This window comes from Solanum dulcamara, chromosome 10 (genome assembly GCF_947179165.1).
Source record: "Solanum dulcamara chromosome 10, daSolDulc1.2, whole genome shotgun sequence".
Classification (NCBI taxonomy): Eukaryota; Viridiplantae; Streptophyta; class Magnoliopsida; order Solanales; family Solanaceae; genus Solanum; species Solanum dulcamara.
In genome coordinates, this window is record NC_077246.1 from 808,993 (window position 1) to 826,040 (window position 17,048).

General features: G+C 39.0%; 1 protein-coding gene across 1 annotated transcript; it reads right to left on the reverse strand.

Moving 5' to 3' along the window:
* Positions 1-629: 629 nt before the first annotated feature.
* Positions 630-4,456, reverse strand: LOC129871693 (putative late blight resistance protein homolog R1B-16). Its single transcript, XM_055946653.1, has 3 exons — positions 4,419-4,456; positions 969-3,718; positions 630-880 (listed from the first exon to the last, which is right to left on the reverse strand). Exons 2-3 carry the CDS (start codon positions 3,676-3,678, stop codon positions 834-836), a joined length of 2,757 nt encoding a protein of 918 aa, XP_055802628.1. The 5' UTR covers positions 3,679-3,718; positions 4,419-4,456; the 3' UTR covers positions 630-833.
* Positions 4,457-17,048: the final 12,592 nt, after the last annotated feature.

Genomic DNA, 17,048 nt, shown 5'->3' on the forward strand with positions numbered 1-17,048 from the left:
ACTTTCTGACGATTTGATGAAAAACCACTTCTTGATTCAACTATATATCAAAGGGTTGTTGGAAAACTTATACTCCCTCTGTCTGGTTTTTTTGACACGAAATTTAATAAAGTAAACAAGAGTTTTGAATCTTATGATCTTAAATTAAAGATATGTAGAATGCATTAAAATATTCTTTAATCTTGTGGTATAAAACATGACAGGTAAAAAGTTAAAATTTAAAAGTTATCCGAAAAAATATTTTTTAAAAATAGACTAAAAAGGCAAGCAAGACAAACAAATTTAAACGGAGAGAGAATAGTTTATTTGGTCGAACTTTCAAAATTTGCTCATTTTGAAAAGTGCTTTTCGTCATAAATACTTTTTGAAAAGAAAAATACTTTTGGAGAGTAGCCGTTTATGTTTTGACTAATCAATTTCGAAAACATTTTTGCCAACCTGAGAGCAACAATTTGTGCTTGACTAAGGTCCCAAAAGTGCTTTTGCGGAAAAACTACTCTATTAGCTTCTACTACTATTCAAAAAAACACAGTTTTTTCCTAAAAGCTTAGCCAAATATTTTATGGAATAACAGATAGTCGAGGCATATTTTGATAAATAGTTCAGGTAGGAAATTCACACACCTGATATTTCATGTATAATCGAATAATCAAGATACATTATTTGTGTTTTTGACCATTAACTCAACTATAAATGAAAAACTCCAATAATTGAATAAGATAAGCAAATGATCAACGCCCCTCTCCTTACAGTCAAGTGGCTGAACGCCTCTTTCTTCTTATTAGTCAGATAGGTTTGGAACCCTTCAAAAGTCTGAAGTCTTCAATCCTTAGCTAACATGAGTCTGAATCAGAATCACTTTCACTTAGTTCACATTCAGCTGTAGCAAAAAGAACACAAAGGATCAACTACAAGGTTGAATTGAACTTCAAAATTGTATAAGTTTCAAAGGAAATTATTGTGCTAACCTGGATCATTGTAAGAGCGAACGTCCACAGCTTTGCTTCCTAAGGATTCTTGCTCTTCTTGAATTCGTCCAGCAGAAGCCAGGAGTTTCGCGTTACAGTTCTGTAACTCAATTAGTTGTAGTGAGTAAATATCTGCAAACTCAATAGGGATATCCTCCAAATGAAAGCAATGTCTGATCACTAGATGCTCAAGAGCAGGGAAATGATCATTTGTGGCTTTCCAACATTTCAGATTTGTACCTTCAATAAGCAAAAACTTTAACCGCGGAAATCCTACTTCATTTGGACGCCATTCTAGGCCACGACAAGCATTTGGTTTCAGCTTCAACACCTCAAGGTTAGGCCATTGGCCTATGATGTTCAAGTCCTCCCATGGTAGACGAGTTCCGACCAGTTTTAACTTCTTCAGCTTTGTTGGAAAATGTATTGCACTTGGTACATAAACAGGCGATTTATGGAATCTTGAACTCCAGTGACTTACCTGATAACGATCAACTTTAATACTCAATGTTTCTAGCTGATGCAGATCAATAAGATCACGGAAGTCCATATCTTCTTCGTGTACTCTATAGTCATAGACGTGCCCCCGGATACATAATTTCTTAATGTTTTTAAACCTTGAAAGGACCTTCTTAGTGCAGCAATAAGGAATCAAGCCCGAAACAGACTGTATGTTTGACCAAACCAAGTTGCTCTCTCCATCAATGGATGAACTCGGAGGATCTGGCAAATAAAAGTTTCTGAGTTTCAGGTGCCTTAATTGCTTTGTTTCCCAAATTAGTTCCGGGAACTTAATAAATGAGCTAACTGGTCCTCGAACGATGAATGTTTGTAGATTCAATAATTTGCGAATTCCTCGAGGTATGCCAAAAGATATATGAGTCGAAAAGGATAGGTACCTCAACAAAAAGAGACAAAGTATCTGCAGCGGAAAACTTGAGAAGTACATTGAACTCAAGTCCAAGACTCTGATTAAATTCAAATGACCAAGCTCTAAATTGGAATTATTACTGAGAGAAGGTGCAGCAAACAGGAAAATTGATCGAATTCTTCTCAAGAGACTATTATCATCATTGGTAGGCGTCCTAATCAACCAGCGATGTTTATGTGTAAGGGACCTAAACCAATGTTCATCCTGAATATCAACACCAGTTTGTCGCCTTTTCTGTATGCTAATCCACCGAAAGCCCACATGAGGAACGGACTCTGTTTTATCATTTCTGATAAACAAAAAGTTTTGGCTTTGTGCTTCTCTCAAGCATAACTCATGGACCAGATCATGAATCCTACATGTCTTGATTTTTCTTCCATCCGCGCTTCTTTGGCTAACTAAAACTAGACATCTATCCACGAGATCCTGCAAACAGTTTTCAGCCTCTTCTTCTAAGTCTCTCTCCAGCTTCAAGAACCCCTCAGCAATCCATAATCTCACCAATCTCTTCACTGAAATTTCACGGTCTCCTGGAAATATTCCCAAATACAGAAGGCATGCTTTCAAGTCATTAGGCAAGTAGTTGTAACTCAATCCAAGCACACGTAGACATTGTTCATCAGGATCTTTCGTTACAAATGACTTGATATTCTCAGCAACATTCTCCCATTCTTCTTTTGTTCTCTTTGATTTGGAGAGAAGCCCAGCAACCACGACAATCGTTAGTGGTAACCCTTGACATTTGTTTGCAATTTTCTCCCCTATAGTCTCTAATTCGTGCGGGAATCTTTCATTTGCAAACATCTTGCTCATAAAAAGGTTCCTACTCTCATCTGAATTCATGAAACTCATCTTTAAAAGAAGATTACTTGAGCTAGCATAAATAGCTACCTCAGTATGACGGGTAGTCAACAGTATTCGACTCCCATTATTATCAATTGGAAAACATTGTCTCGTGTCATCCCATGCTTTATAGCTCCATATGTCGTCCATGACAATAAGATACCTCTTACGTTTCAATTTTTTCTGTAGTAGGTCTGCTATCTCTGCCTCATCTCTGCTGTAGACTTTGTCATCAATATTGGTTATAGATTGAAGAAGACTTAACAGGATTTCTCTCACATTGTATTCTTTAGATATAGTAGCCCAAGCACGAACGTCAAAATGGGACTGAATCGAAGGATGGTTGAAAACTTGTTGTGCTAATGTTGTCTTACCAATGCCTCCCATCCCAACAATTGGGATGACCTTTAGTTCATCGGAAGAGCCTCGTCTGAGTTCTTCAAGCATCCTTTTCTTTTCCTTGTCACGTCCCACCATATTGTCTGAAACTTCTAGATTAGGTACTTTTTCTGAACTTGTATCATGTGTCAAGGACCACGTCGATGCTTGGCTACCTTTATGATATTGAATCTTTCTCGATTCTTCTTGGACACGGTCAATGTCCTTCGATACTTGTTGCAAGCTCTCACGAAGTTTCTCAAGTGCTTTTCCTCTCTGCATTTCATCTTCTGCTATCATTGCTTCTCTTAGTCCAAATTCAATTTTGTCTTCAGCAACATTTGCAAAATCTTTTATCCGCGCTTGCAAATCTGTCATTGCCTCATAATTACTGATTTGTTTCTCAGAATTCTTAAGAAACACTTCTATAGAACTGACTTTTGTATGAAGTGCTATGATTTCTTCTCTGTGGTCAAAAGTAAGGGATAGCATTGGCGAATCGGACGTCAACAACAGTTCCATTGTTCTTATAAGAGATGCTATACTTGCATAGGCCATATCTATTCCCCTGCTTCCAAATGCAATTAGGACTTGAAAGCTGCAAGTAGCAGGAGGCCAATAGTGTTAAAATAACACAATTCCCAAACTTGCAAAAAGAACAACAAAAACAACAACAACATACACAGTATAGTCCTACAAAACAGGGTCTCGAGAGGCTACAGTGTACACAGATCTTACCCTCCCTACCTACCTTGGAAGTAGAGAGACTGTTTCCGCTAGACAAAGTAGCAAAAAGTGTGAGGTAAAAACAGAGAAATTAGGCAATTTCAGTAACTGCTTTCAATTTCCAAAATAAATAAAAATAAAATCCCAATCTCAAAATCCCATTTGAAATAATACTCTACCTATATCTATCAATTACTTGTAGAAATGTGTGCTATAAGTTTATAATTTGTTTATACTTTTGCAAGAGGCTGTTTCTACGGCTTAAATCCGTAGACGTTCTGGTCATATATATGCATGACAACAACTTACTAGTTACTCCCCTTCCTAATTTTTTACTAACTTTTCACTGACAGATTAACAATATTGGATGAAATATTTACAAATATTTACGGAGAGGATTGAGTGTAAGACCTTACCTTTACCAAGTGAGGTCAAAATGTTGTTTTGGAGAGATGCTCGACTCAAGACAAATTTACCTATCAAGCAAGTTGAATATTGTTGTATATTAACTTAAATTGTTGTACGGTAATAAACTTCTTATTCTGAGAAAAGAGATTGGAGATATGACATACCTCTAATGATTAAAAGTTGAAATGGTGTCTGCAATCAAAATTACCAAACAAAAAAAAAGAGTGGACTTTATAGAGATGGATAACTCCAATAATTTCACCTAGGGAAGTGTGTCTATCAAGAAAAACCAAAATAGAATAATACAAAATATTTATCACGATTATTAGTAATCACGATTATTAAAAATATTTATTTTAATTTACTTGTTATTTTACAAAATCAAGATGAATTATAATTATTTTTGTTCCAGTTTATAGTTATTAAATGTTCTTGAATTAGGCTAGTTTAGTTTTGTTCTTAAATAAAGTGGAATTTATTGGAGAGAGATAAGGGTAAAGTAGTAAACAAGCACTTTCTATTTATAATTTCTTTAGGAATGTGGAAAAGAAAAATATGTCAGCTAATATGGGAACGGATGGGTAGTTTATAAGCATTTTTGAATTATCGATATTTTTGGTGAACACATATGTAAGTAAAGTAGCAGCAAGTTTGTAAAGATTTTCTAACCTCAACTTATAAATTGTTACTTTCTTTTTTGTATTTTTATTTTTTATTTTATAACACAAAGAAAGTCTAATAAATGTTCTACATTTAAAACATATTATTTGCAATACAAAATTTATAGTATTAAGTTTTGGGATAAGTTGCACATTCTCAAAAACTAGTATATATATCACATCATCACCACCATCCTCATCATCCTCATCCTCATCATCGTTATAATCATAAGCTGAATGAATTCACAAAAATAAAATATCCTGGAGTCTTTTCTTTATTGTTACAGAATGTATATAGATTCGTTATCGTTTATGTACCTAACCATATTAGGTAGCAGATTTGTAGGAATCCTTTTTATTTCTTACCTTAGTTAGCACCTTAATGTATTGTATTTAAACTTTCTTATTTATTGGAAAAAGATAACAACTTCAATTTGGTCATATGGTATCAGAGCCAAGTCCATTCCTGTTTTAGACTCCCAGTTCACATTTCAGTTGGGTCTGAGCGTGAAAGGATGTTAGAGTGGGTTATAGTCCCACATTGGTTGAGAAATGAACTGGTAGTATACTTTTGAGTTGGGCCTAAGTGTCATATTTTAAAAACATAATACATAAATGTGTTTTTTAAATTGACTTCAGGTTGCATCTATGCCCTTCAGCTTTAGATGTGCACAAATAAATATTTAAACTTGCATAAAATTGGCCAAATAAATACACGTCCTACGTGACATTATGGAAAGTTTATTCTGGAATATAAGGTTATACTCAATAATTGGAGTATTACGTAGAAGTTAAGGAACCAGGTCCTTGAGGCTAGAGATTGCTAAAATGATAAACTCCAATAATGGAATAAGATAGGCAAACGATCAATGAATCAAAAGTCTGAAGTCTTCAATCCTTAGCTAACATCAGTTTGAATCAGAATCACTTCCACTTAGTTCACATTCAGCTGTAGCAACAAGAACACAAAGGGTCAACTATAAGTTTGATATCGGCAAAGTTGAATCGATTTTGAAGGTAGAGCTTCCAACTTTGAAGATAGAGCTTCCCACTTTTAATAAAATATGATGTCAGTCTGATTCAAAATCCACTCCTGCGCTTTGGCTGTAGGAAAGAAACACGAAAGGTCAGTAGTAGTTTGACACCAGTCACAACACACAAGCATCATCCAAAGGCGGATTTAATCACAACTCATAGTCAAGTAAGAGGGTGTTTTTAAGTCTGTCAATAATTTAGGGATAAAATTAATAATTTGCGTCAAGTTAAGGGGTGTTTTCAATGCTTCTCACTATATTAAACTAAACCAACAATAACTATTACGCCTCAATTAGAAACCAACACAAAATCAGATCAAATTCAGTTATCCTTTTCATTAGCCGTATGGGAAAGAAGCATCAACGGCCCATTATAAATTAAGTTTAAGAAGCCACAAAACATGTCAGATCAGCCACAAGAGGAGAGGTGTGAGGTGGAATGAAATAAACTTTAGTAACCACCTTAAGAAATATGTACTTACATGAGATACAAACATCCATGGGCTTGTTTCCGAGGTCTTCTTGTTCTTGTTAAATGCGTGTGGCAGAATCCTCGAGTTGGGGATCACAGTCCTTTATGTCAATTAGTTACAGTGAGTTGGTTTCTGAAAACTCAATAGGTATCTCTTCCAACTTTGTGCAATGTATAATGATGAGACGCTCGAGGACAGGAAAATTGTCATTTGTGATTTTCCAGTGCTTGAGATCACTGTTTTCAATCGGCAGAATCTTCAAGCGAGTAAATCCTCCTGCAATTGGATACCATTTTTCGCCTACAGCATCAAATATCAGCTTCAACACTTCAAGGTTAGGCAATTCACCTATGATATTCAAGTCGTCCCACCTTAGACCAGTTCCGTACAACTTTAACTTCTTAAGTGTTGCTGGAAAAGCTTTTGCACTTAGAATGTTCACGGGTTCATAAGCCTGAAGATAGGCTGAAATACTAACACTCAATGTTTCAAGTTGATGTAGATCGACGAGATTGTTGAAAAGTGTAGATTCTTGAAAACTTACATAGTCATCATTATCTCCTCTTTTGTGCAGCTACCATGAGACAAGCCCAAAATAGTATGTATATTTGGAAATCCCAAGTACCTCTGTTCAGCAACGGATACAGTTGGAGGATTTGTCAACATAAATGAACTCAGTTCGAGGTGCCTTAATTGCGTTAGTTCCCAAATTTCTTTTGGAAAGATGCTAAAGTCACCTGGACTACCATCAACAATGAATGTTTGGAGATTCCATAACCTACAAATATCACTTGGTATGTCAAAATCTTCTAACAATTCTAGGTACCTCAACCAAACGAGGCATAGTATCTGCAGAGGAAATCGTTCAACTAGTACGAGACTCAAGTCCAAGATTCTAAGTAAACTAAAATGATAAAGCTTCGATTTCAGACAAAAAGTTTTACAATAACTGTTATTAAAGAAAATAGAACGAGTTCGTTTCAAGATATTGCTGCCAGCATCATCTGTCTTCCTCCTTATCAAATGATGATGTCCCGTTGTAAGAATGACCCTATAGTGACCAAAGCCACTTTTACCTTCTTTAATCTGTCGCTTAAACGGCCCCATTATATGCTTAAACGGACGGCATTTATTCTTAAACAACATTTTGTCATTTTCTTCTTCATCTTCATCAACATCTTCTTCATCTTCATCATCATCATCATCTTCATCTTCATCTTCATCATCTTCTTCATCTTCATCATCATCGTCAACATAATCATATTTATAATAAAATGCTCTTAAACCCCTCTAAAGCGCCACCGGAGATACTGGAGTCGTTCCCCAGGTCGTTAAGGATGCTACTATGAAAGAATTCAAGAAAATTCGACCCGACCCCTGGCACCTAAAAAATCCGTGGGCTAACACAAACGAAAAATAAGCAAAATCACATAATTCCTGTTGTGCCGCCAATAAAATACTCCTAAACCCCTCTAAAGCGCCGCCAGAAATACTGGAGTTGTTCCCCAGGTCGTTAAGGACGCTACTATAGAAGAATCCAAGAAAATTCAACCCGGACCCCCGGCACCTAAAACATTTGTGGCTAACACACATGAAGAATTGGCAAAGTCGCCCAATTCCTGTTGCGTTGCTAATAAAGTTCCCCTAAACCTCTCTAAAGCAACACAGAGGATACTCGAGTCATTCCCCAGGTCATTACAGACGCTACTATGGAAAAATCCAAGAAAATTCAACTCGGACCCCCGGCACCTAAAAATTCTGTGGGCTCACATACGAAAAAGTAGTTAAATCGCCTAAATTCTGTTGCGTCGCTAATAAAATGCTCCTAAACCTCTCTGAAGCACCATCGGGGCTACTGGAGTGGTTCCCCAGGTTGTTATGGACACTACTATAGAAGAATCCAAGAAAATTTGATTCGGACCCCCGACACCTAAAAAATCTTTGGGCTAACACACACGAAAAATTGACAAAATCGCCTAATTTCTGTTGCGCCGCCAATAAAATACTCCTAAACCCCTCTAAAGCGCCATTGGGGATACGAGAGTCGTTCCCCAGGTCGTTACGGACGCTATTATGGAAGAATCCAAGAAAATTCAATCCGGACCCCGGTACCTAAAAAATCTGTGGGCTAACACACACAATAAATTGGCAAAATCGTCTAATTTCTATTGCGTCGCCAATAAAATTCTCCTAAACCCCTCAAAAGTGCCATTGCGGATACTAGAGTCATTACCCAAGTAATTACGGACGCTACTATGGAAGAATCCAAGAAACGTTAACCCAAACCCCCGGCAACTAAGAAATATGTGGGCTAACACACACGAAAAACTGACAAAATCGCCTAATTTCTGTTGCATCGCTAATAAAATGCTTCTAAACCTCTCTAAAAATCCGCTGGTGCTACAAGAGTCATTCCCGAGGTCATTACGGACACTACTATGAAAAAGTCTAAGAAAATTCGATCTGGACCCCCGACACCTAAAAAATCGTGGGCTAACACACACGAAAAACTGGCAAAATTGCCTAATTCTTGTTGCGCCGCCAATAAAATGCTCCTAAACCCCTCTAAATCACCACCGTGGATACTGGAGTCATTTCCCTTGTCGTTAAGGACGCTTCTATGGAAGAATCCAAGAAAATTCAACTCGGAGCCCCGTCACCTAAAGATTTTGTAGGCTAACACACACGAAAAACTGGCAAAATCACCTAATTCCTATTGCGTCGCACATAAAATTTCCCTAAACCTCTCTAAAGCACCGCCAGGGATACTGTAGTCGTTCCCCAGGTCGTTACGGACGCTATTATGGAAGAATCCAAAAAAATTTAATCCGGACCCCGGTACCTAAAAAATCTGTGGGCTAACACACACAAAAAATTAGCAAAATCACATAATTTCTATTGCGTCGCTAATAAAATTCTCCTAAACCCCTCAAAAGTACCATCACGGATTCTAGAGTCGTTATCAAGGTCATTACGGATGCTACTATTAAAGAATCCAAGAAAAGTTAACTCGAACCCCCGGCAACTAAAAAATATGTGGGCTAAAACACACGAAAAACTGGCAAAATCACTTAATTCCTATTGCGTCGCACATAAAATTTCCCTAAACCTCTCTAAAGCACCGTCGGGGATAATATAGTCGTTCCCCAGGTCGTTACGGATGTAACTATGGAAAAATTCAAGAAAATTTGACCCGAACCCCCGGCACCTAAAAAATATGTGGGCTAATACACACGAAAAACTGGCAAAATCGCTTAATTCCTGTTGTGCTGCCAATAAAATTCCCTCAAACCCCTCTAAAGCGCCTCCGGGGTTACTTAAGTCGTTTCACAGGGCATTACGGATGCTACTATGAAAGAATCCAAGAAAACTCAACCCGGACCCCCGGCACCTAAAAATTCTGTGGGCTATCACACACGAAAAACTGGCAAAATAACCTAATTTCTTTTGCGTCGCTTATAAAATGCTCCTAAACCTCTCTAAAGCGCCACCGGAGATACTGAAGTCGTTTCCCAGGTCGTTACGGATGCTACAATGGAAGAATCCAAGAAAATTCGATCCAGACACCCGGCACCTAAAAAGTTTGTGGGCTAACACACATGAAAATCTGGCAAAATCGCCTAATTCTTATTGTGTGGCCAATAAAATTCTCCTAAGCCCCTTTAAAGCGCCACCGGGGATACTGGAGTCGTTCCCCATGTCGTTAAAGACTCTACTATGGAAGAATCTAAGAAAATTCAACCCATACCCCGGCACCTAAAAAATCTGTGGGCTAACATACACGAAAATTTAGCAAAATCGCCTAATTCCTATTGTGTGGCCAATAAAATTCTCCTAAGACCCTCTAAAGCGTCGCCGGATATACTTGAGTCATTCCATAGGTCTTTAAGGACGCTACTATGCAAGAATTCAGCAAAACTCAACCCATACCCCAACACCTAAAAAATCTATGGGCTAACAGACACGAAAAACTAGCAAAATCGCTTAATTCCTATTGTGTAGCTAATAAAATTCCCCTAAAGCGTCGCTGGGGATACTAGAGTCGTTCCCCAGATCGTTACAGATGCTACTATGTAAGAATCCAAGAAAATTCAACCTGAACCCCCGACACCTAAAAATTATTTGGGCAAACACACATGAAAGATTGGCAAAATAGCGTAATTCATGTTGCGTCGCAAATAAAATTCCCCTAAATCCCTCTAAAGCGCCGCCAGGGATACTAGAGTCGTTATCCAAGTCGTTAAGGACGCTACTATGGAAGAATCCAAGAGAATTCAACCCGGACCCCCGGCAATTAAAAAATTTATGTGCTAACACACACGAAAAACTGGCAAAGTCGCCTAATTCCTGTTGCATTGCCAATAAAATCCCCTAAACCTCTCTAAAAGCACCACTGGGGATACTAAAGTCATTTTCCTAGTCGTTACAGATGCTACTATGGATGAATCCAAGAAAATTCAACCCGGACCCCCGACACCTAAAAATTCTGTGGGCTATCACACACGAAGAACTGACAAAATAGCCAAATTCCTTTTGTGTCGCTAATAAAATGCTCCTAAATCACTATGACGCACCGCCGGGGCTATTGGAGTCGTTACGGATGCTACAATGCTAGAATCCAAGAAAATTTGACACGTACACTCGACACCTAAAAAATCTGTGGGCTAACACACAAAAAAACTGACAAAATCGCTTAATTCCTGTTGCGCCGCCAATAAAATACTTCTAAACCTCTCTAAAGCGCTGCTGGGGATATTGGAGTCGTTTCCCAAGTCGTTAAAGACGCTACCATGGAAGAATCTAAGAAAATTTAACCCAGACCCCCGACACCTAAAATTTCTGTGGGCTAACACACACGAAAATCTGGCAAAATTGCCTAATTCCTATTGTGTCGCCAATAAAATTCCCCTAAACCCTCTAAAACCCCACTGGGGATACTAGAGTCGTTCCCCAGGTCGTTATGGATGCTACTATGGAAGAATCCAAGAAATTTTGATCTGAAAACCCGGCACCTAAAAATCTGTGGGCTAACTAACACACACAAAAAACTAGCAAAATATCCTAATTCCCGTTGCGTTGCTAATAAAATGCTTCTAAATCCGTCAAAAGCGGAATCGGGGCTACTGGAGTCATTTCCCTAGTCGTTACGGACGCTACTATGGAATAATCCAAGAAAATTTGACCCGAACCCCTGGCACCTAAAAATTTTATGGGTTAACACACATGAAAAACTTGCAAAATCGACTAATTCTATTGCGTCGCAAATAAAATTCTCCTAAAGCCCTCTAAAGTGCCGTTGGGGCTACTGGAGTCGTTCCCTAGGTTTTTACGGACGCTACTATTGAAGAATCCAAGAAAATTGGTTCCGGAACCCCAGCACCTAAAAATTCCGTGGGCTAACACACACGAAAAGCTGGCAAAATCGCCAAATTTCCATTGCGTCTCCAATAAAATGGTCCTAAACCCCTCTAAAGCACCGTCGGTACTACTGGAGTCTTTCCCTAGGTTATTACGGAGGTTATTATGGAAGAATCTAAGAAAATTCAATCCGTACACCCAGCACCTAAAAAATCTGTGGGCTAACACACACGAAAAATTGGCAAAATCGTCTAATTCCTGTTGCGTTGCAAATAAAATTCTCCTAAACCCCTCCAAAGTGCCGCCGGGGATACTGGATTCATTTCCAGGTTGTTATAGATGCTAATATGGAAGAATCCAAGAAAATTCAACCCGAACCCGGGCACCTAAAAATTCTAAGGGCTAACACACATGAAAAACTAGCAAAATTGCCTAGTTCATGTTTCGTCGCTAATAAAATGCTTCTAAACCTCTCTAAAGCACCGCCAAGGCTACTGTAGTCGTTTCCTAGGTCTTTACGGATGCTACAATGGAAGAATCCAAGAAAATTCAACCCAAACCCCTGACACCTAAAAAATTCGTGGGCTAACATATAAGAAAAATTGGCAAAATTGCCTAATTCATGTTGCGCCGCCAATATAATACTCCTAAACCCCTCTAAAGTGCCTCCAGGTATATTGGAGTCGTTCCCAAGTCGTTAAGGATGATTCATGGAAGAATCCAAGAAAATTCAACCCGAATTCCGACACCTAAAAATTCTGTGCGCTAACACACACGAAAATCTGACAAAATCGCCTAATTCCTATTGTGTGGCCAATAAAATTCTCCTAAATCCCTCTAAAGAGCTGTCGGAGATACTGGAGTCGTTCCCCAAGTCGTTAAGGACGCTACTATGGAAGAATTCAAGAAAATTCAACCCATACCTCGGCACCTAAAAAATCTGTGGGCTAACATACACGAAAAACTGGCAAAATCACCTAATTCATGTTGTGGCGCCAATAAAATTCCCTTAAACCCCTCTACAGCACCACCGGGGATACTGAAGTCGTTACCCAGGTCGTTAAGGATGCTACTATAGAAAAATCCAAGAAAATTAAACCCAAACCCCAGGCATCTAAAAATTCTGTGGGCTAACACACACGAAAAACTAGCAAAATCGCCTAATTTCCATTGCGTCGCTAATAAAATGCTCCTAAACCTCTCTAAAGCACCGCCGAGGCTACTGGAGTCATTTCCCAGGTCTTTACAAATGCTACGATGGAAGAATCCTAGAAAATTCGACTTGGACACCCGACACCTAAAAAATCTATGGGCTAATACTGTAGTCATTCCATAGGTTATTACGGATGCTACTATGGAAGAATCGAAGAAACTTCGATCCGTACCTCTGCATCTAAAAAATCTGCGGGTGTTCACACAAAAAATTTGCAAAATCACCTAATTCCTATTGCGTTGCCGATAAAATTTCTCTAAACCCCACTAAAGCACCGTCGGAGATGCTGGAATCGTTATCTTGGTCGTTAAAGACTATACTATGGAAGAATCCAAGAAAATTCAACCCTAACCCCCGTCATCTAAAAATTCTGTGGGCTAACACTCTAGAAAAACTGGCAAAATTGCCCAATTCCTTTTATGTCGTTAATAATATGCTCCTAAACCTCTCTAAAGCACCGCCGCGGCTACTGGAATCGTTCTCTAGATCATTACGGACGCTACTATTGAAGAATCTAAGAAAATTTGATTGAGACCCCCGGCACCTAAAAAATCTGTGGGCTAACACACACGAAAAACTCATAAAATCGCCTAATTCCCATTGCATTGCTAATAAAATGCTTCTAAACCCTTATAAAGAGCTGCTGGGGCTAGTGGTGTTATTCCCAGGTCGTAACAGACACTACAATAGAACAATCCAAGAAAATTTGACCCGGACCTCTAGCACCTAAAAACTTCTGTGGGCTAACACACACGAAAAATAGCAAAATTGCCTAATTCCTGTGGCGTCGCCAATAAATTGTTGCTAAAGCCCTGTAAAGAGCTGTCGAGGATACTGGAGTCGTTCCCCAGGTCGTAAAGAACGCTACTATGAAACAATCCAAGAAAATTCAACCCAAACCCCAGCACCTAAAAAATCTGTGGGCTAACACACACGAAAAACTAGCAAAATCGCCTAATTCTTGTAGCGTCGCCAATAAAATTCTACTAAACTCCTCTAAAGAGCCGCCGCGTATACTAAATTCATTACCTAGGTTGTTAAAGACGTTACTATGGAAGAATCCAAGAAAATTCAACTCGAACCCCCGACATCTAAAAATTCTTTAGGCTAACACAAACAAAAAACTAGTAAAATTGCCTAATTTCTTTTGCGTTGCTAATAATATGCTCCTAAGCCTCTCTAAAGCACCGCCGCGGCTACTGGAATTGTTCCCTAGGTCATTACAGATGCTACTATGAAAGAATCCAAGAAAAGTTGACCCGGAACCCTGGCACCTAAAAAATCTGTGGGCTAACATATACGAAAAACTCATAAAATTGCCTCATTTCCGTTGCATTGCTAATAAAATGCTTCTAAACCCTTCTAAAGCGCTGCTGGGGATACTGGTGTTATTCCCCAGGTTGTAACAGACGCTACAATGGAACAATCCAAGAAATTTTGACCCAACCCCCCTGCACCTAAAAACTTCTGTGGGCTAACACACACGAAAAACTAGCAAATTGCCTAATTCTTGTTGCGCCGCCAATAAATTGCTCCTAAAGCCCTCTAAAGAGCTGTCGGAGATACTGGAGTCGTTCCCCAGGTCATAAAGAACGCTACTATGAAAGAATGCAAGAAAATTCAACCCGGACCCCAGCACCTAAAAAATCTGTGGGCTAACACACACGAAAAACTGGCAAAATCGTCTAATTCCTGTAGCGTCACCAATAAAATTCCCCTAAACTCCTCTAAAACGTCGCCGCGTATACTGAATTTATTACCCAGGTCGTTAAAGACACTACTATAGAAGAATCCAAGAAAATTGAACCCGAACCCCTGACATCTAAAAATTCTTTAGGCTAACACAAACGAAAAACTAGCAAAATTGCCTAATTTCTTTTGCGTTGCTAATAATATTCTACTAAGCCTTTCTAAAGCACCACCGTGGCTACTAGAATCGTTTCCTAGGTCTTTACGGATGCTACTATGGAGGAATCCAAGAAAATTTGACCCGAAACCCCGACACCTAAAAAATCTGTGGGCTAACATACACGAAAAACTCACAAAATTGCCTTATTCTCGTTGCATTGCTAATAAAATGCTTTTAAACCCTTTTAAAGCGCTGCTGGGCTACTGGTGTTATTCCCCAGGTCGTAACGGATGCTACAATGGAACAATCCAAGAAATTTTGACCCGGACCCCAGCACCTAAAAACTTCTGTGGGCTAACACACACGAAAAACTAGCAAAATTGCCTAATTCCTGTTGCGCCGCCAATAAATTGCTCCTAAAGCCCTTTAAAGAGCTGTCGGGGATACTGAAGTCGTTCCCCAGGTCATAAAGAATGATACTATGAAATAATCCAAGAAAATTCAACCCAGACCTCAGCACCTAAAAAATCTGTTGGCTAACACACACGAAAAACTGGCAAAATCGCCTAATTCCTGTAGCGCGTCACCAATAAAATTCTCCTAAACTCCTCTAAAGCGCCGCCGCGTATATTGAATTCATTACCCAGGTCTTTAAAGACGCTACTATGGAAGAATCCAAGAAAATTTAACCTGAATCCCCAACATCTAAAAATTCTTTAGGCTAACACAAACAAAAAACTAGCAAAATTGCCTAATTTCTTTTGCGTCGCTTATAATATGCTCCTAAGCCTCTATAAAGAACCACCGCGGCTACTGGAATTGTTCCCTAGGTCGTTACGGACGCTACTATGGAAGAATCCAAGAAAATTTAACCTAGAACCCCGACACCTAAAAAATCTGTGGGCTAACATACACGAAAAACTCACAAAATCGCCTCATTCCCATTGCATTGCAAATAAAATACTTCTAAACCCTTATAAAGCGCTGATGGGGCTACTGGTGTTATTCCCCAGGTCGTAACAGACGCTACAATGGAACAATCCAAGAAATTTTGACCCGAACCCCCCGGCACCTAAAAACTTCTGTGGGCTAACACACACGAAAAATAGCAAAATTGCCTAATTCCTGTGACGCCGCCAATAAATTATTCCTAAAGCCTTGTAAAGAGCTGTCGAGGATACTAGAGTCGTTCCCCAGGTCGTAAAGAACGCTACTATGAAAAAATCCAAGAAAATTCAACCCGAACCCCATCACCTAAAAAATCTGTGGGCTAACACACACGAAAAACTGGCAAAATTACCTAATTCTTGTAGCATCGCCAATAAAATTCCCCTAAACCCCTCTAAAGCGCCGCCGCGTATACTAAATTCATTACCCAGGTCGTTAAAGATGCTACTATGGAAGAATCCAAGAAAATTCTACCCGAGCCCCTAATATCTAAAAATTCTTTAGGCTAACACAAATGAAAAACTAGCAAAATTATCTAATTTCTTTTGTGTCGCTAATAATATGCTCCTAAGCCTCTCTAAAGCACCGCCGCGGCTACTGGAATCATTTCCTTGGTCGTTACGGACGCTACTATGGAAGAATCTACGAAAATTTAACCGGGAACCCCGTTACCTAAAAAATCTGTCGGCTAGCATACATGAAAAACTCACAAAATCGCCTTATTCCCGTTGCATTGCTAATAAAATACTTCTAAACCCTTCTAAAGCGCTGCTAGGGCTAGTGGTGTTATTCCACAGGTTGTAACGGATGCTACAATGGAACAATCCAAGAAATTTTGACCCGGACCCCCGGCACCTAAAACTTCTGTGTGCTAACAGACATGAAAAACTAGCAAAATTGCTTAATTTCTGTTGCGCTGCCAATAAATTGCTGCTAAAACCCTCTAAAGAGTTGTCGGGGATACTGGAGTCGTTACCCAGGTCGTAAAGAATGCTACTATGAAAGAATCCAAGAAAATTCAACCCAGACCCCCAGCACCTAAAAAATATGTAGGCTAACACACACGAAAAATTGGCAAAATCGTCTAATTCCTGTAGCGTCGCCTATAAAAGTCCCCTAAACCCCTCTAAAGCACCTTCGGGTATACTGGATTCATTACCCAGTTCGTTAAAGACGCTATTATAGAAAAATCCAAGAAAATTCAACCCGAACCCCCGGCATCTAAAATTTCTATGGGCTAACACAAACGAAAAACTAGCA

What these genes read in the sequence shown, in the direction of transcription:
- LOC129871693 (XM_055946653.1), bottom strand. Translation starts at nt 3,678, where the DNA reads ATGGCCTATGCAAGTATAGCATCTCTTATAAGAACAATGGAACTGTTG. An exon ending in TCGCTCTTACAATGATCCAG is followed by an intron (nt 881 to 968) that starts GTTAGCACAATA and finishes TTTTTGCTACAG; the next exon opens with CTGAATGTGAACTAAGTGAA.